This window comes from Macrosteles quadrilineatus, unplaced genomic scaffold (assembly GCF_028750875.1).
Source record: "Macrosteles quadrilineatus isolate MER2022 unplaced genomic scaffold, UCM_ALF_1.0 Scaffold_6__1_contigs__length_79288215, whole genome shotgun sequence".
In the NCBI taxonomy this organism is placed as follows: domain Eukaryota; kingdom Metazoa; phylum Arthropoda; class Insecta; order Hemiptera; family Cicadellidae; genus Macrosteles; species Macrosteles quadrilineatus.
The window spans coordinates 71,324,939-71,345,426 of record NW_026542599.1 but is presented as its reverse complement, the minus strand read 5'-3'; the positions used below and the strand labels follow the sequence as shown (position 1 = coordinate 71,345,426).

At 33.1% G+C, this 20,488-nt stretch overlaps 2 protein-coding genes and 1 long non-coding RNA gene across 5 annotated transcripts; 1 reads left to right on the top strand and 2 right to left on the bottom strand.

The window, feature by feature from the left end:
- Positions 1-2,863: 2,863 nt before the first annotated feature.
- LOC128996626 (uncharacterized) lies at positions 2,864-6,932 on the bottom strand. Of its 2 annotated transcripts, none has more exons than XM_054422030.1 (4): positions 6,417-6,932; positions 5,144-5,247; positions 4,862-4,920; positions 2,864-4,596 (listed from the first exon to the last, which is right to left on the bottom strand). In XM_054422030.1, the coding sequence occupies exons 2-4, from the start codon at positions 5,223-5,225 to the stop codon at positions 4,294-4,296; spliced, it is 444 nt and encodes a 147-aa protein (XP_054278005.1). In that variant the 5' UTR covers positions 5,226-5,247; positions 6,417-6,932; the 3' UTR covers positions 2,864-4,293. The 2 variants fall into 2 exon arrangements, with proteins under 2 accessions (XP_054278005.1, XP_054278006.1); XM_054422031.1 differs by lacking the exon at positions 6,417-6,932 and adding an exon at positions 5,777-5,958.
- A 494-nt stretch (positions 6,933-7,426) lies between these two features.
- On the bottom strand, positions 7,427-19,999 carry LOC128997186 (uncharacterized). 2 transcript variants are annotated; one of them, XR_008491102.1, is made up of 4 exons: positions 19,884-19,999; positions 18,697-18,867; positions 10,970-11,257; positions 7,427-7,615 (listed from the first exon to the last, which is right to left on the bottom strand). XR_008491102.1 is itself a non-coding variant. In XM_054422783.1 (3 exons), exons 1-3 carry the CDS (start codon positions 19,899-19,901, stop codon positions 11,021-11,023), a joined length of 426 nt encoding a protein of 141 aa, XP_054278758.1. In that variant the 5' UTR covers positions 19,902-19,999; the 3' UTR covers positions 10,001-11,020. The 2 variants fall into 2 exon arrangements, 1 of the variants encoding a protein (XP_054278758.1); XM_054422783.1 differs by lacking the exon at positions 7,427-7,615 and having other exon boundaries at positions 10,001-11,257.
- On the top strand, positions 12,553-16,702 carry LOC128997187 (uncharacterized). Its single transcript, XR_008491103.1, has 3 exons — positions 12,553-12,668; positions 14,052-14,154; positions 14,637-16,702. It is a non-coding gene; the product is annotated as an uncharacterized LOC128997187 (long non-coding RNA).
- Positions 20,000-20,488: the final 489 nt, after the last annotated feature.

Sequence of the window (20,488 nt, the reverse complement as noted above, 5' to 3'; positions counted from 1 at the left end):
AAACCATAGACAAAAAGAATTAAATATAGACCGTCAGCTGTGCTGCGGTTACCATAGCTTCTGGCGCACACCGCTTGGAGCGCCATGTATTTACGGCGTCCGCGCTACGTAAACTACAGCGGTGTGCGCCGGAACCTATGGTAACCGCAGCACGGCTGACAGTCTATATTTAATTCTTTTTGTCTATGATAAAACTGATTTCTGAAAAAGTCAATTTAATATTGTGTTAGGGTTCTTTCTTAGCTGGTCTCTAACTCATCCGTATTGAATATGATCAATAGCTCAAATGAAAGCCCTTCACTAAATATTGTAAGGCTAGAATGAACTGCAAACTTTAATAAGTACTGGAGATATAAGAAAAATAATCACAATAAATCTTCAAAGTACGAAATGCCCACTAGAAATGTAGTAGTGCACCTGTCGCTTGAATTAGAGCAATTGCAAAGTATTACAGGCGTTATTTCCACATGAATAACAGTCAAAATTTTTGATGACTTAAAAGAGTCAACTCAAAGATAATGTAATCAATCACTCCATTCCAGTTATCGAAACTGAAAAACGCTCTTTTGTGTATCGTGTTTTCTATGAACAGCTGTAATTAATACAAATTCCTCTGTTTATGTAAACAAAATCTTCATAAGAAATACATCGGGATTTTGATGGCCTGTGGGGCAAAGCCAGAGGACTAAATACAGGAATTGGTGAAAGTTGGTGTCTACAAAAAAATACTTAATTTTTGACACATCGTTTGTAAAAATCCGTTTATTATTAACGGAGGAGTAGTGCTTTGTCAAAATCGCCTTTACAATATATATGAGGAAAGGATGGGGTAGTTTTTTTTTTACATATCTTCAAAACGACAAAGAGAGATTTCGGCATTGAAATCAGCGTGGACATCTAGTTTATAAAGATGTGTCCCAACACTATCATTGCATTTACAAATTTGTATGTATATCCAATAATATTGGATTGGCCATGTTATGGCGGCCAAAAAAATGTTCCCTAGGGAAAGTACAAACCACCAATAAATATCGGTTGTGTCGCTTGTCCAAAATGTGTTTACAATACAGTACAATGTTCTTTATTGTTCATTTGTTAAGAATTACAATAGTACATTGTACGTGTTAATTTCCATAATCTTCATAAAATTCCTTTATTGAGTAGAAAGGTCTTGCGATTAGCCACTTCTTTAACTCCTGGTGTAGCTTGTTGTCAGTCAGGTAGATGGTTCCTCAGTTTGCGGCTGGTGTAGGAAGGTTCTTTTCCTACAGTCACCCGACAAAGTTGGCTTCCTTGTACTGTTTATAGTACAGAAAGCTGCTAATTGCTGCACATTTATACTTTGCCGTACGGTTTATACTTTGCCGCACATCAGGATTCCAACGAAACAACACAAAACAGCATGGTTCCATTATGCACGTAATCCGTGTGCGCTTGGAAATAGGTTGGCAACACTTAAAGATAATTATACTATGAGCAGCTGATTGACTACTATAACTACGATTTAACCTGTCATTTCGTGTTTATAGTTTCGGTATTTCTGAACTTTCTGGACTTTTCTTTTAAACGTTTTTAAAACCTTCCTACGATCTTAATAAACAAGAAATTACCTTTTAAGCATTTTTTTAGGCGCGGAAACCACTTCAAATTACAAAAACATACGGAACTATATTCTCAAAACGCGGAGCACATTTCTTGCCGAGGAAAAATAGCGGAGTGATATGGACCGCGGGTACTAATTTCTCTAGGGCACCATTTGTGTTGCCAGCTGAACCTAAAAACGTGTTGCATAGTGTTTGAAAGACTAATTATTTATATGCTTTATATTGAATAAATAAATATAGGATGGAGAGGACACAGCTAACTCACCTGATGAAAGGTTGCAGATGAGTCAAAGAACACATAAAATCACACACACATAATATACTTAATATTTCGCCTCTTTCAGAGGCTTCTTCAGAAGTAGGCCTAGATGGTAGTTACAAAACAACGTGTGTGTGTTTTGTAACTACCATCTAGGCCTACTTCTGAAGAAGCCTCTGAAAGAGGCGAAATATTAAGTATATTATGTGTGTGTGATTTTATGTGTTCTTTGACTCATCTGCAACCTTTCATCAGGTGAGTTAGCTGTGTCCTCTCCATCCTATATTTATTTATTCAATCCAAGCTAAATGCTTTTTCCTAAAAACATAACCTTATATGCTTTATAGTGACTGTAGGAAAAATATAATGTGTAACACGAGTGAAAAAGGCCTTTGCTGCACTCGAGATCATTCCACACTCGCCTGCGGCTCGTGCGTAAACATTGCTCTCGTGTGCAGCAAAGTGCCACTTTCACCACTAGTTACACAAATAACTATTCTCAAACAGTGGTTTGGTGAACTGGTAGGGCAAATTTGGAGCCATGACGGGTGTTGTAGTGGTGTAGGTCTTGTTTTTTTGGGAGGTTTATTTCATCCACATACTGTATGGTTTGGTTTCTAGTATGTGGGTAGAGACACCACTGAGAGGATTCCTACGTTTGTGAATGCTAGTCTGCAAGTCTGTGGTGGGACAAGGTTGGCGAGGGCTCTGATGGCTTTCTTTTACTGTACTCGTCTCACAAGAGAACCCATACCCATATGGTAAACACATATTCTGAACCAGTAATGTAATATACTATTATTACATACCCACTTCTATCGCCAAATAATTTCATCTAACGGAATTAAATATTAGTTCAAAACCAAATTTATGACTATCACAAAGTTTCTCACATCATTTAATTCATTTTATGATGCCAGTTTAAATATAGTGTAGTACTTTATAGCATGTATTGGAGAAATAAAACATATCTGTGCGATAGATAATATTTATTTAACAAACTTATGATATTTAAATAATATATTTTCCATTCACAGTAATATTTTAATCCTTGGTTTCACAAATCATTTTAATTCTATTCAGCAATAACCTTGGTAAAGTAACGTTAAAATGAAACAAAGTAGAAATGGACTTGGGAGCTAAATCAATTACAACTTCTATTTTGTTCTTCCTACTAATGACAAAATCTAATTTTCACTGTAGTTACTGAACAGCTATTGATTGCTAGCAGATTGTATGTTACTCGAGGATTATGTTTTATAAGCTAAAGAAATAAATCAACACTTTGTAAAATGTGTGATACATCATCAAACCATTGATAAAAAAACTAAATGTTTTCACTACAATCTAATTGAATAAAAAATCTATTTTAAAAATATCTTTACTCTATCCAACGGCTACAAAACTGCAAGTTGAAAGGGAGCAAGCTATATCTACTCACTGTAAATTTACATAATCAATTGCTCCTGGGAGTTTGTTAACATAAGCAATCCCTATTCTAGCATTTTGGGTTAAATTGATATGGTATAATACTCTGCATACTATTATATGACCCGTTATCAATTATTTCACTGAGAGGTTAACAATAACAAAGCTTATAAACTAAGAGGTTTAGTCCTTGGAAATCAGTTTTTTTTTATGTTTTTGGTAAAAAATATCACTACTGTTTGAAGACTAGAGTAGGAAAGGAAAGGAATCTATATTTTTAACATCTAAGTATTGAATCAGTCAATCAGAGTAGTTTAAAATTAATTCAGTATTGTTTTACAGTATATGGTTAAAATTTTGCTATTCAGAAGATTTAGAGACTTCACTAACATACTAAATAGCTTGTATCTGGTTTTAATAGGAAAGAGCAAGAAGAAACATTAATGAAATAAATTGGATGATGAATTTGTTTGTAGATATGTAAAAAAAGAGTTAAGGGATGGATACACTTTAAACATTGAAAATAATGAAAATTCATTCAAACTTTTCCGATCTAAGAAAACTTGACATTTATCACAGTGAAACAAAGTTGTTTTTCACATAACATTCTTACTTTCTTAATACAACCATTACATCATACTTTATTGCTTAATATGAATTTACGGAAAGTAAATAAAGATACGTCTTATAACACTTAAAACGTAACACTTACGCTTATACTGTTACTCTTCGCCTATTGGGTCTGATGATGATTGGAGTGTCCAATCGAAATCGATCACCACTTACCATCTTTTGTATATTTACCGTCTTGTGAGTAACAGTATAAGCGTAAATATATGTTTCAAGTGTTATAAGACGTATCTTTATTTACTTTCCGTAAATTTAATAACACGTACAATGCTGATCAAGAAGTTATTTAATATGAATTGAAATTTTAAAACAATAAGGTTCCAAAAATCAAAAGAAAAGAACTTTTCAAGACTTACAACTCTGTTTAAGATCTCAATTGACTTCCAAATGCTGCGGGTGTTTCGGTATGTCGTACATATCGTAAAGATCGATTTCTCCCATCGAGGCTCGGAACAATTCTCTTCTCTTCTCCTGGAGCGATAGAGTGTCCCAGCGCTCCTTGTATGACTCGGACATCAGTGTTTGTCCGTTGTTTTTCCAACTCCATGGCCATTGGTACAATGTCTCGGACGGCGCTGTCTTATTGGCTCCTCGCACACAGAGCGTCCATTGCAGTCCGAGAGCTTCACCGAGCAGGAGCGACACGGCCGTAAGCACAACCAGGGTTAAAATCACCTACAAAACGGTGCTGGTTAGAAATCGAGGAAAGATTCGTCCATTGATTAGAAATATAACAATGTTTGATACTGTGAGGATATAATTTGTATGCGTTTCTGTAGGCCGCTGACACTCTGCCGTCTCGTACCAGAAAATTAAACAGTGTATTGTAACATGTGTATTGAAATATAAACAAGATAGTATGAAACTTGTCATTCTTCATCTTGATTTGTTACCAATAGTAGATTTAAAATATTTACTTAACTTCGAAGAAATAACTCACATATAATGTTATTCTTGCTGCTCTCTCTTTCGAACTGACCTCTGCACCTCCAGTTATTCCTGCAAATATACAAGTTTGGTTAGCCAACAAGCTTGAAGATGTAAAACTTACCAATGTCACAGTACTCATTTGTGATGCTGACTTTTTTGATAAGGAACTTAAACATATTTGTTATAAGATTTTACCGGTTAGAGGAAATTAATCTCTGTATGATCATTTTTAGTTTGCGGTCACAGTCTTGTGTAAAAGGGGCATGTAATGCTTTTATTAAAAAATCTTTACCTTGTTTCGATGTCAAGTCAAAGACATTCACGGTTTTCGAAGGTGGAGACAACGCTTGTCCATTGAAGAGGCCGGCAGTCATTCCTTTAGCACAAGAATTAATTCTGAAAAGAAACAGTAGTTATTTCATACAAATTGTTGACGAGTTTATAGAGAGTGTTAATCAAAATGTCATAATGTCTGAAACCAAAAAGCCAGTTATATTTTTTTGCTGTTTCATAATATCCGTAATTCATAGTATTTATATTTTAGAACATATATTTTAGACAGACACCTGACAAAGTGGCATTCCTTGCACTGATTATAGCACAGAAAGTTGCTAATTGCTGCATCTACTTACTTTCCCTGCGCAGATTGTTTTTGCCGCACACCAGTATTCCAACCAAACAAGACAAAACAGCGTGCTTTTATTAGGCATGTAATCCATGTACCTTGGAAATAAGATGGCAACACTTAAAAGATACAACTATCAGCTGGTGCAGCATTCCCAATTTTGTTCAATGTATAGATTTAACCTAACCTAAAAACGTGTTGTATAGTGTTTGAAAGACAAATTATTTTTTTTTATATGGTTTATAGTGTAACGCCAGTGCAAAGTTCCTTCGCTGCACTCGAGAAACTTTCCATACTCACCTGCTGCTTGTGCATAAACATTTCTCTAATGTGCAGCAAAGTGCCACTTCAGAATTTGTTTCAGGTAAAAGTTTGTAAATTCAGCTTAAATGTTAGTGTCCTACAACTTAACCAACTTGTAACCAAACCATGCCTTCAAGATTGTGTATGATTTTGCTTTAACTTTATTATTTTTTGGTACCTTATCACGCAAACTAATTTGAATTCAGAATTAAAATAATTTTCCTGAGTAATTCAGATGCAAACATTTAAACGCTAAATAGATCTTCAAAATGTTCATAATTCAATCATTTGATTGGACTTGGGCTTATTTAGTTTCCTTTTTCAGATCAAGAAAATTCATGGTACTGTATGTTCTTATAACCTAAGAACAAGCAAAACCTATATTGCTACACATCTCAAATGCAAAAATCAATAAAACCTGGTTGAACCAAACTGACACAGCCAAAGTTCTCAATTCATCTTGACACCTAATTAGTCAGGCATGTATCAACAGGGTCTATATTTAGTACCAAGTCTATAAATAGCACATTGCCCTATATATATCAAAACTGTTTTATCATGAACAGTGAACTTTCTTCTTTATCTTATTGTGTTTAAGGTTATTTAAACATGTGATTACACCATAATTAGGTCTTACCTGTCCAATCAGGCTTGCAGAAACAGAGAAATGAGTAAGTAAACAATAACTAGAAGTGAATGCAGCAATGGCTGACTGCATCAATGGTGTGGGGAGGTAGGTGAAAGGGAGGGTTGCCTAGCAACCAGGGGGAGGCAAATCTGTGTTTGAATGAATCGTATTTGTGTCAATTAGAGAAAATTCCCTTTGTGTTTTCTCCTAAAGCGTAAAATAACCTGGTTGATTTTTCATCGACTTGGTGAAATATTCTTGGAAATTGTGTGGTTAATTTTCCCTGCAACATCCTACTAATGCTAAAAACATAATTTCGTGTTAAGCTTGTAATTAAAAAATAAACCTGTACCTACCTCGTGAGTTTCATCTTCAACTTAATCTGGGCGTAAAAATACCCAACTGTTAATCAAATCAAAAATTATATACGTTTGTCAAATGAAAAACTGCTTTGCAAAAGCAAGAGTATTAGTTTTACAGGTCTAATTCATCTTCCATTTGAAATATCATTTAAAACTTATTTGAATATTTAATTATTTTTTCTGAAAATTTTACCCCATGAATGAGCTGTGTTGTATCTTCGATACTTTAGTATCAAAACATTCAGAGCTGGCAAGAGAAAAATGTACAATTTGAAAGTATTTTGTGTGAACCGAAGAACTGAAACCCAATCATTAAGTAGATGCTTTCAATTTTTTTTCTGGTCAATGGTATGGCTGTACATTGTTTTCCACATTTTGTCTTATTATGAGATTTGAAAAAAATTCAACAGTGAAATTTAAATCTGAAAAGGATTGCTTTTGGTCCAATTCCTAATTTGTCACTGAAATTGATTGCGATTTTTACTTACAGATCCACATAATGTACAAAAAAACAATCTAAAAGGATTATTAAAAAACTTACAAAATGTCCTAATTTTGGTGGATCAATTTGTTACCTATATTCCTTATATTCAGTTATGAAAAATAAAATCACTTATCAAGTACGTTAAAGGATAAATAAATGTCACATTTGGTTGAAATTTTTATTTTTTTAATTATTGACATAAAATAGCTACCGGTACATATAGATTATGTTTTGAGAAGATTTTTATGATTTATATCAACAATTAGAGAACTTTTTCATGATGGCGTTACTGTATGCGGATAATGGAGCTCATAGATCAGAAGGGATAACGTGCCAATCAGCAGTGTTAAGCCAAAAAGTATCTGGAAATAAAAATCATGTTTTAATTTAAATACAGTAGATCTTTTAATCTGAACCCCCGTAATCCGAATGCCCACTAATCCGAACACCTCATTGCTTTACTCTATACACAGTACAGTAGTTCTATATTGTATACTGTATTTAATATACAGTACTGTTTATTCACCGTTTACTACTGTATTAAATAACACTGTATTTTACTTTATTAAGTATTTTTTAACTTTTCCTGTAACAATCACGATCCATTTTAGCCACGTTTTAGCTATTGTTATGTATAGACAACAATATCTTCTGTAATCCAAACTATTCAATAGTCCGAACTACCCCTTGGTCCCAATTAATTAATTACATTTGCTATTGCTAATTACATAAAAAAAGTTTAAAAAATTTGTTTAGACATGATAGGCAATATAGGCATGATTGTAAAAATACTACATCCAGAATTGTATTCAACTACTATTACAAGTGTCACTGTTACAACAAATATAACTATGTAGCAATAAGGAATTTTTTATTTTCAATTTCAATTAACCCTCCATAAGGATACTGGGTATCAAAATCCTCTATGTTCATCACCTAAATTAATATCACATTATGTAACCAAATTGTAATGGAATTAATATTTGAAAAAGTAGATCGTGTAACAATCAGTTCCATATATTGGCACTCAGCATGATAACTACACAATTAGTTACACTGACTATATTTATGTCAAAAATATTTAAAAAAAAACTGAAAGAGCCTAAATAATTTGGAGCTAACCTCAATCCTAAACTTAATAAAACACAAGTTTGAAATAAAACACAAAAAAACTCACAATAAAAAGAGGTGACCACTGTTTCAACTTTTGCATGATCCAAGATGTTTCGTCTATACTTTCGTATGCCATTTCTTCCACTAATTATCAAGCTAAATAGTTTTCTGAGAGCTAAATGTAGGAACAAACCTAGTCACTTTAAACACAGAAACTGGATTTCCAGCAAGGCGTTTGATGGCAATGGTCCAACCAGCATCTTGCTGGACCAGTGGTTATGTAATCATGAATACTCTGAGTTAAATATTCACATTCACATGTGTCTGTTTATGTAGCCGACATTCAATTCAGCTTGCATTGAAGTTGATTGAGGAAGATTTCCAATTATAAAACAAATATTTTACTTGTATTAACAAAAAGTAAAATAAAATTTAAGACAATATTTTGATAATGGTTTTAAATATTAAAAAAAATAATATGACCACTGGTTAGTTATTTTTTTAGTACTATGAAAATAGGTAAATTTAACATTTTCACGAAGTTAATTATAGTTTGATATAAATTTAATATCTACGATAATATCTATCTTTACCTATCTATAATATGTCAAGCCGTTTTTTGTGAACACTACTCCTCCCTTATTTTTGGACCCATTTCAACGTTTGAGGTGTCAAAAAGAGTGTCTCAATTTGCAGTTTTGCAATAAGGTTTCATAATTTTTAAATTCTTACCCTTAAGGGCAGGAGGCGCTCTCAAAAGTCGTATTTCCCCATTAGAGTTACATAGAACAAATTTAAATACAGTACAAGAACAGCTGTTGTAAAAATAAACTCTGCAGCTTTTTTGGCAGTAAATATTGTTGTTTGAAATATTCAAAAGGTTAGGGACTATAATTTAAACAGTTAATCAGTTTGGTTTAAGAACTGAAAATGCCTTGAGTTCAAAGAAGAAATATTGAAAACGGAAGGATGAGATAATTAAAAAGAGACTAGTGGCATGTAGGGACAGTTCCTTAAAAGGTATATGGTTAGTATGTCTAGTATTTCCATTAGTTACCGGTACATAATATTTTATTTGAGTCTTTTAAACTGATCGTAAATTATGACTGTTATAACTGTAGTTTTAAAATAACTCCTTTATACAGGGTGTTTTTTTAAAAACTTGCATCTTTATTTATGTAAAAACCGCAATAGATAGAAATATGCAGTTTGCGGGAATCATCTATTGACGTAGGGAGACCAATTGTTTTGAATTCAACGTTACATTCACATTCCCCCCCTTTCCCCCCCTGCCACCAACTTATTTTTTTTAAATAGCAAGGTACCCCTTGTGACATATCAAATAAAAGAGCATAAAAAAATCTCACAAATTTATGAACCGATTTTCAATTTTTTTTCATCAAACATTTTCTTTTTTTATGCTCTTTTATTTGATATGTCACAAGGGGTACCTTGCTATTTAAAAAAAATAAGTTGGTGGCAGGGGGGGAAAGGGGGGGAATGTGAATGTAACGTTGAATTCAAAACAATTGGTCCCCCTACGTCAATAGATGATTCCCGCAAACTGCATATTTCTATCTATTGCGGTTTTTACATAAATAAAGATGCAAGTTTTTAAAAAAACACCCTGTATAATACTGGTACGGGACAATTAATGGCTTGATTTCGAGCAACAGCTACACTAGTTATAAAATAATAGATGTTTTTGTATGAGTGCCTGTGTTCCAAAATAAAACTACTAAATCAACTGGGCTGAAATTTTAAAACTAATGTTAAATCATTGACTACCGGTATTGGTTGTATCAATAGTCAAAGGTTAAATTAAGTTTGTAAGCCTTTATACCAAAGAGTTTAATTTGTAGCAAAATATATCATAAATTAAGAAACTGTGACCCAATTGCTGACAATGAGTTTGAGAAAAATATTCTGGCTAAAGCCGGGTTTTCTTGGATGCGGAAGAGGAACGCGGAGAGCGGAAAAGCAATTAACATGGCATTCGGCTCCGCTTCTAGGAAAACAGTAACATTAAATTACCTAAGACAAGAGGAGTCCGCTCTCGGCGTTCCTCTCTCCGCGCTCCGCTTCCGTGCCTAGGAAAACCCAGCTTAATAAAGAGTTCTGATATCAATTTGAACCTCAGTTTAAGCTGCCAATGCAAAGATTCATTCAAATTTATCAAGATTTTATGAAGATTTATTTAATTTAAATTGATCAATGTGTAGTTCATAAAAATAATGATTGCTGCAAGAAAAATGTAGCCTACTCAGATTCAACAAATGTAATAAATAGAGTGAAAAATATAAGAAAAGATTTAATGCAATTGTACATTAAATCCTGATAGGAGTAAATTTTTAAACAACACAGTGCTCTTAATAGAGTTTTGTTGAAATTAATATCAGGTATACAATCATAAAAAAGTTCAAAAAGTAACCTCCGTTAAAAAAAATTTAGAAAAATATATCAACTAAACAAGACAATCAATTTACTAATCAATTTAGTTGGTGTTTAATCAGTTAAGTTTCCCTAGCTGCTTCCTGTTGCGATATTTTCAAACCAGCTATCTTCAGTTTTTTTTAATGTACAAATATTTCTCTCTTTCAGACCATGTAAAGAAGTGGAATCTCTTTTCTACATTGGGCAGTATCTTCTTTTGACTAATCCAAAGGATGAAACCCGCAGTCGGGGTAGTTGTAATCGATTGTCTTCCGTTCCTGTTTAGCTGGGAAAACCATCGATATTGGATGAAAATCTTGAGTGTCACTTGGTATGTTGATTTTAATTGGTCCGTCATTGTCAACAACATGCGTCAATGTTCTAAACTCAGCCGTCTCACTCAGATTCACAGTTTTGCTAATGTTGAAAGATGAGAAGTTTGAAGACGTAGTTGATGTCTGCAAAAAAGACAAATAGGTAGTTTATTTATTACTGTATTACAAAATATTCTATTCAAAAAGTTACATCAACAAGACTAGGAACTGATGCCTCACTTGATTGTTTGGAAATGTGGAAGATACCCAGTCAGCATAAAAATTGTTGAAAAGCCAAAAAAATTGTTGTACAACAATTTTAAAAGAGTTTGCAACAATTTCAAAATAAGTTTGGATATAAAACAATTTTAATATAAGTTTTAAACAATTTCAAAATTGTTTTAATATAGATGGTTAGTAACTATATTAAAATTGTTTTGATATGAGTGTGCAACAATTTTAAAATTGTTTTAAAACAATTTTAATACTATTTCGAAAACACATATCAAAATTGTTTTGATATAAGTTTGCAACAGTTTTAAAATTGTTTAGAAACAATTTTAATACTATTTCGAAAACACATATCAAAATTGTTTTGATATAAGTTTGCAACAGTTTTAAAATTGTTTAGAAACAATTTTAATACTATTTCGAAAACACATATCAAAATTGTTTTGATATAAGTTTGCAACAGTTTTAAAATAGTTTTGAAACAATTTTAATAATGTTTCGAAAACACGTATCACAATTGTATTGATATAAGTTTACAACAGTCTTAAAATAGTTTTAAACCAATTTAAATGCAAATTCTAAAAATCATTAAAATAATAATTAATGTTATAAAACCAAAATGTTCTGGATATTATATTTATGAAAGCGGCTTTCCTTTCAGTAATATAAGTTACAAAAATTACAATGGCCATCCATAATCTTGAAATGGTCTGTTTTGTAAAAAGATTTATAGTGATTTTCGTGTTTTTTCGCCCAAATTTTAAATCTTTCGCAATTTTTTTCTATTTTTCCTTATGGGACACTTATACTTGTAGGATAATAGTCAGTGTGTTGTGCTGTGTGTATGTGGCAATGAATACACAAACTAGTTTGTGTATTCATTGTATGTGGCCAATGCGTCAGCAACGACAGCTCCCCGCGATTTTGATTAAAATACAGTACGATAGTGGTAAAATCAAGTGAAAGAGTCATGGAGGAGGGGCAGACTGCCAAACTCAAGTTAGACCTAGACCATCAATTGCGCGACCTGTATAAGTTTAATGGTTAATAACAACAGGTTAACAGTAGTGAAAATAAATTATTTATTATTTGTAATTGTATAAGTATACTGGATGAGTTTTAACATTCTTACAAGTATCATCTACTCTAGACTCTACCAGAGTTTCGCAGTTCACTGACTACAGCAGTCTCCAGTCTGTTGATGTTGATATTTGATCATGATCACGGGCTGACGGGCATCACGGCATTTTGTTTGTTTTAAAAGTTATTAGGTGCATTAAGTTTACTGTTTTTATCCTACATAGCTTCTTAAGCAGCAAACAAGGTGAGTTATAACTTACTTAGGCCTTTTCAGTCAGTGGTGATTCAGTTATTCTAAACTAACATATAGGCCTAACCTAAAATGAAATAGAGGTACTCCAATAGTTCCTGGTCTAAGTTAACCAATAACTTTGATAGGTATTTGGTAGGTAACATGATTATGGCCCATCTCTAGAATTGGCCTAGCCTATGTGAGCAAACTCTTATGAATTTCCTTTTGTTTCTCATAAATATAACAGGCTATGTTACTGAAACTGTAAGTTACCGTTGGGTTTTTAGTAAATGGTCGTTGCTAAATGATACAGTTGGATTTACAGTAACCAAAACTAAAATAACTTAGACCTAACTTACACAAGACATCTAACATTAAGTTTATAAACTCATAATTGAATTGAATTACTCACTTAGGTGGCGTCCCCAACTCAAATAGAAAATGACATTGTAGGGCCTGTCGCCTAATGCGGTAACTGCTTAAAAGTAATATGACTAGGTATTTAGGCTTATGCCTAGCTAAGTTACATCAGCTAGGGATTGATTTAAGTTAAGTTAGCCTATTTTTAAACTTGTTGTGTTAAGGGCTGCAGGGGTTTTTCAACTATAAGTTAAGTTTATAAATATGTTAACTTACTAGACCTTGAAACTTGGTTAACTCATAATTTAGCCCTCCGAGTGTTAAGCATCGCGTAATCGATGCACAACACATCCGCCGTGGTGTTATGCGTCGCTTTTGCGACACACAAACATCGTTTATGGCGAAGGCTCTGGAACTGACTTAATCAGATTGAACTGGATCAAGATTGGTATCGTTTTCGGCAGATTCTAAGCTTTCTCCTGATGTATGTTTCTAGACGCTTTTCATTTTAGTTCCAAAAATATTTTACCAGGCAGCTGACGTGCGTATTTGTAAACAACTTGGTTAACCACCGATGACTGATGTGTTTTATTAAACGTTTCCATTGTCTTAGTGTTAAAATTATAAGAATTTAATTATAAGAAGATTAAAGTGATTTTGAAGGGCTGGTTGATGATCCTGAAGAAGTAGGTAGTGATATTGATGTAAATTATCGGCCAGATTCCTAGCTATGATTAGGCTATGCATTCTTAGCTAACGCTTAATGTACGAAATCTGTTTTTCACCCATAACTTATTTATTTTCAATTTTTCTTCCTTATATTATTATATTTTTGTAGGCCTAATCCTTATAAAATTTAGAACAAAGTGGCTATTTTAAAATATGTGTAGACTTATAAATTATAAAAAAATATTGAGCGCAAACATACATGTTAGGCTATTCATTTATTATATAATTTTTAATAAATGTTAACGCCACAAAAATTGCAGAAATTTTTTTTGCAATGTTCTATTAAATGCATTTAGTTTTTTGAAGAAATGACGAAAAAGAGATGGGCCAACATTGAACAAAGCAAAATAGAGAAATCAGTTGCTTCATGGCTGCCACAGACACAATTAAAATCAAAGACTTAGAAAGGGTATGTATAGTGTGATAATTTGTATTACAAAATTCACTTAGTGAGGTTAAAAACATAGGCTAACAAAACAATATGCTACTAGCATTCTCTCTTAATTCCGGATGCTTCAGTTTTGATAGTAGGCTATATTGTTATACTAAAGCTCAGGTGATTTTATTTATCTCAGACAAATACTGCAACAATCATTAATACTTGACAGGGTTTTTTTATTTCACGATTCTGAATCTACCACTTGATAGATTTTCACTATTTTTGTGTCGAAAGAAAGATAATTCTGAGAACTAGGGAATGTGAAAGGCACAATTTCAGTTTAGGGTTTCAGTTTTTTTGAAATTAAGTTTTCATTTTTTTAAGTCAAGCTGCCGACGTCAACATTCTAGACTAGCTTTTGCTATAATGCCATTTGCTTAACGTAACAGCTGTAAACATTCAGGGGTCCCTAGTAACGAAATATAATATTAATCTGTGTGTTATAATTTTAGGGCAGGGTGTCAAAGAGCACCTGAAGAACAGGAAGATGAGGATCGTGAAGCCGCCGACGCTTGAATGATGTGTAAATAATGTATTGTCAGAGTGTCTACGAACCGGGAAATCTGGGAATGAACTTATTTTTTTACTGAAATGTACTGTTTTTAGTAAATATGGGTAATTTTTAGTGGTAATTGTCCTTAAATAATTGTGTGGGCCATTTTAAGTATGATATAAAAATTTGTTAGAAGAACATAAAAGGTTTTTTATAAAATGTTTGCTTACATTTTCATCATTTATTACTATGGAGTAATTATGCAATAGAAACCACATTAGCAGTCTCAAAGCCATAAATATTTTATCTCGACAATCACATCAAGTCAAGTACTTCAAAAAACTTATGACTCAGTAGCAAAGCTCATAAAAGTTGTATCACTGTCATTCCTTGACAACTTATTTATTTATTACTAGGGTAATTATCATTAGATCCCAAACCTTTTTGATCATGGGAATAATAGTTTTATATTAGCTGTTAAATTTAACTTCTTACTTGTACTTTCATCTTGAAGATTCAATTTGCCGCTGGCCGTTGCCTACTCCCTTCAAAGCTGTTTACGGTTTCATATTAACCCTCCGAGTGTCATGCGTCGCTGCAGCGACGCGTAACGCACTTTGTATAGTGTCGTGCGTCGCTACAGCGACTCGCGAACACTGTTTACGGCGAAGGCTCTATGACTAACTGAATCGGACTGTACTGGATTGAGTTAGGTATCGTTCTTTCCGTAATATTCTAAGCTTTCTCCTAGGTCTGTCTCTAAGCACTATTCATTTTAGTTCCGAAAATATTGTAGCAGACAGCTGACTGAGCTGACGTGCGTGTATTCGTAAACAGCTAGGTTACCCTCGGACCGATGACTGATGTGTTTTATTACATTTATCATTGTTTTAGTGTTAAAAATCAAAAGTAGTGATATACGTGGTGCATTATAAGAAGATTTAAGTGGTTTTGAAGTGCTGGTTGATGATCCTGAAGAAGTAGGTAGTGATATTGATGTAAATTATCAGCCAGATTCCTAGCTATGGTTGGGCTATGCATTCTTAGCTAAACGCTATGTACTGAAATCTGTTTTTTGCCCATAACTTATTTATTTGCAAATCTACTTCCTTATATTATTATATATTTGTAATCCTCATAAAATTTAGAACAAAGTGGCTATTTTCAAATATTTATAGGCCTATAATTTATACAATTTCATTGAGCGCAAACTTATTTTTTTTTTTTTAATTTTCGAAATTATACATTTTTTTTACCTAAAAATTTTTTTTTTTAAAAATCTTCCTTATGTTTTATATATAATATTGAAGCCCAAGATTTTCCAAACAAAATGGTATATAGAACAGTATAATTAACATTGTTTTTAAGCTTCTCAGATCAGTTTTAATAAAATCTTGCAAATGAGCAAAAAATAGGCTGACATTAAGGCCAAAACACGTGACACTCGGAGGGTTAAACTTCGAATTAATATACAGTGTTATTTTATAAGTTAAATCCTCTTTTATGGACATTTTATCTTTCAATTGACAAAACCACGAGCATTGTTGTTTGCATTAATTTTTTATCATAACACAGTCCTACTTGGTCTCAAAAAAATCATGTCCTTGCATTTCATGTATCTTTGTCTTTTATTGTTGGCTGTTTGGGTTTCAATATTTTTTTGTTCCTCATATTTATTTATTGAGTTGTATGCGTTAAGCAATCTAAATCTTATAAACAAGAATGATGATAATTTGCTGCTATTATAACCTCATTGTTTGTTACTTAGTTTGTACAAGCCCTCCTAAATAATTAGGTCTAGGCCTAGGCAAACTAATGATTGCTATATATGAATGTTAAATTTGCAATTGAAAAGATAATAATTTATTCTGTGCTGGCTGGTAGAGTACTTAAAGTTTGTCCATGAATATTTTATTTTTATATCCATGCACCCATTTCTATTTTCCAGAATGTAGTAGACTGTGTTTTTATTATTTCTCTACTTTTTTTTAATTTGTTTACTTCAAATAGAAGAATTTCAGTATACTTATTTGTTTTTATTTATTCACCATTGTTTTTGATAGTAAACTAATCAATTAATGTTATATTTAATTGGTTGCTTATAAGGCGTACTTATTATTTATGAACTCAAATAGAAATTAACCCTAACAAAGTTCCAAATTTGTCTATTTTAAAACAATTTTCAAACAACTTCAAAATTGTTATACAACAACTTTAAAAGTGTTATACAACAATTTTAAAACAATTTCAAAATTGTTTTAAAACAACTTCAAAAATATTTTATAACAATTTCAAAATTGTTGTACAACAATTTTGAAATTGTTGTACAACAATTTTAAACTCATTTTAATATAGACAAAATTCCAAATTTGTCAATTTTAAAACAATTTTAAAACAATTTCGAAACAATTTTGAAACAATTTATTTTCTTTTCCAACAATTTTTATGCTGACTGGGTAGGTGTTAAGAAAAATACACAAAAAAAAAATACTCTGGTACATTAATTTATTGTCTGTAAAACTGTAAATATCTTCTACATCTATAAATTTGCTCCTGATATGTTAAGCTGGGTTTTCCATGGCGCAAAAGCGGAGTTTGAAGTGCAGAAAGCGTGGTCTACTCTCCTCTTGTAATTGTTGGTAATTTAATGGTTATGTTTTCCTAGAAGCGGAACAGACTGCCAGTGGGCAAGCCGAAAATCTTCTTCAAACTCTGTTTCCACGCCTAGGAAAACCCAACTTAAAAATCTAAAAAGTATAAAACGGGTAGAGCTTTACTTTTCTTTTAGTAAGTAAGTAAGAGGTGAGGCACAGTACCCATGAGGGTATTTCAGATGAAATGAATGAAATGAAAATGATTTATTTAGTCAGGCAAAGTTAGGGCCACATGGCCCTCTCTTACACTTAACCTGTTTATACAAATCTAAACATACAAATAAAACAAAACAATGTACAATACAAATAAAATACTGTAATCTATTTACAATATTTAATGTAAAAAGAAACAATACACTTTTAAAACATACCACCTTACATAAACACCCACACACACACACACACCTACACACGTACACGCACACACACAACACACACTCGCAAGAACTAGCACACACACACCCACACCTGTCAGTGATCAACCAAGTGCACGCCTAGGACATACCAACCATGGCCATACGTCCAGAAAACAGATGAATATTATCATTGACTTTTAGGATACTAAATTAGACATATACGATCCATATGTATCAGAAATGTAGCCAATTATTAGTATCAAAAACAAATACTTCAATGAGCTACTCACAGTTGTGGTTCAGTCTAACACTCTATTTTCCCTGTTTGTTTTTATGTTCTTGTTAAATTTTATATGATCAAAGATAATATATTTTACAACAAGATATCTTTTCGAATTGGCTTGGTAAAAAGATTTTATGTAGTTGACAGAATTTGTGTATCATTCATCTACATCAGCACAATCTGCCAATCCAAACTTAACTACGGTCATTCTCGTCATTCTAACACTAGATAACACTTTAAAAGGGAAATGGATTGTCCACTGTCCAGTTTAATCAATAGCCAAAAAGGTGTTAGGGTCCGTACACACCGTTATGGGAACGATTTTAGTTTTGAGAGTTTTCCGCACAGGCAGCATGTGCCATGGTGGGATATGAGACCAATCACACCTGCGCGGTCTGCGGGAAGCGGTCACGAGGCGGGAACGGGACAACTGTGGGCTTCTGCTCTCCCCCCAGCATGCAGCGTTTGCAGCACTATTATTGCAGGTTAAAACTAAACTATAGTCAGTTTTCACCTGACTGTACTGGTGTTTTCACTGTACTGTACTGGTGTCTGCTTGCCATCTGATGTGCACCTGTGCAAAAGCACAAGCTCCCAAAAGCACAGCTAAAATTCCAGTTAGCCGTTCCACTTCCGATCCTGTTTCCGCACTAGTGTGTGTATGTCTTTATTCAATACAATGGGGAAAAGTAATATTGCAAAAGAATAAGGATTTTTTTTACAAACCTGACTAGAGTAGATAAACTGGGACAACGAATTGGGTTGTTCATCAGGTAGAGATTTGAGAGTCCAGTTTAGTGTGATGTTCCATCTCCCATTTTGTAAATGTTGGTCCAAAGAGAGTGCAAAATATATCTCAGCCAGGGCTACCAACAGCACCACCATCACCAGTGTTACCTACAAAACATATGTTATTATAAGAGAGGTTGGCAGTGTCTTTTAATCTTGTAATTTTACCGTCCACGATTGGCTTTGGATCTTTGACTAGGGATAATCAAGAAAAGAGTCGTCAATATGATTTTACACTCCTCACTCTACTGACTTACCTTAAAATGTATGGCATAGCACTAAACGAACTTAACCATTTAATGTTGCCACTTACAGGAATCATTAGTAAACAGAATGGAACCATTCCCAGTTCTGTCACTGCGGTGTACGCTTCGCTGTGTTTAGAAAATTCTTCCTGCGGCATACAAAGGTCTGTAATACGTTTCTTTTCAAGCAAGAAACATATCGGCTGCAGACATTTATCGCCAGAAGTTTATGTCTATAATGTAATAATAGAGGGTAAAGTGCAGAGATGGGTTAGGTAGATTTAAAATGGCTGTGAAAATGTCCATTTCGAAGTTGTGGCTTGTGGCTACAGAAAACCACAACAAAAAAGGTTTTCACAGACATTTTTGCACTTCCTAACTCATTTCTTCACTTACCTTTACTCATTGCACTACCATCGGCCAATACATCCAGCCATCTGGTGAATAATGTTGAATGTCGACACTGGATATGTTTCTTCCAGTAAGCGGCTAGGAGCTACTTGAGGCGTGAACACGAACTACAGAGCTATATGCAAAAACAGCTTTTCCTTAAAACCCTCGTATATATAAATTTCCATTATCATACGAAAAAAAAAAAACTATATCACTTTAATAGGTAGTTAATTTGATATATTATAGGATTTCTCATGAGCGGGTGCCTTTATCTTAGCATTTGTTAGGTTAAATCTGATTTTGAAAGTGTGTGGAATATTGACCTTATTATATTTTAGATTTCACACACTTATTGAACATTTTATACAAATATAAACAGCCGTAGAAGCTAGTAATATCTAAAGTTATTATTAATACTTTTTTCCTAATTAAAAGTGAATCTATTAACCAACTACTTTGTACATAAATTATTACAGAAACACTTACAACGACATATTTGTTCATAGTAGTTGTTTCCTATTCAAAAACACATTAGGACACACAAAAACACTTTTGAAGAGTAAATAAACAAGTTGCACTTGAAACTGATGAAGAGTCAGTACTGGTGAGAAAATTAACTGTCAGTTGTATCAGAATAACCTTTAACCCTGGTTGAAAGTTATCTTTTAGCCTTTTATGCACATATTGTGAACACATTCTAATCAAGAATTTAACTTTTTTTTGTCTCACCATTGTGAAAGTTAGCTATTATGTCTTTTAGTTGCGGCATAGAGTTTAGTTTATTTCTTATAGGTTTACAATGGTGTTGAGTGTTAAGAGCTACTTATTTACATCATGGTCCAAATTGAGGAATCTGACCCATGTGTTAACTTTAGAGTTGCATGTTTATCCCAAATGGTGGAGTAGGCTTCATAGGAACGGTTTAATAGATTACAAAACACACAATTATTTAAACTAGTGCACCTGTTGCTCGAATTCGAGCGATTGCAAAGTATTATAGGTGTTATTTCAAAACGAATTAACATTCATAATTTCCTATGTAAAAGAGTCAACTCCAAGATAATGTAACCAATCACTCCACTCCAGTAATC

Coding starts and splice junctions, on each gene's coding strand:
- LOC128996626 (XM_054422030.1), bottom strand. CDS start 5,225: ATGACTGCCGGCCTCTTCAATGGACAAGCGTTGTCTCCACCTTCGAAA. Junction 4,921..5,143: donor TGACTTGACATCGAAACAAG/GTAAAGATTTTT, acceptor GTATATTTGCAG/GAATAACTGGAGGTGCAGAG. Junction 4,597..4,861: donor CAGCAAGAATAACATTATAT/GTGAGTTATTTC, acceptor ACCGTTTTGTAG/GTGATTTTAACCCTGGTTGT.
- LOC128997186 (XM_054422783.1), bottom strand. Junction 11,258..18,696: donor AGTTTATCTACTCTAGTCAG/GTTTGTAAAAAA, acceptor TCTTTTTTGCAG/ACATCAACTACGTCTTCAAA.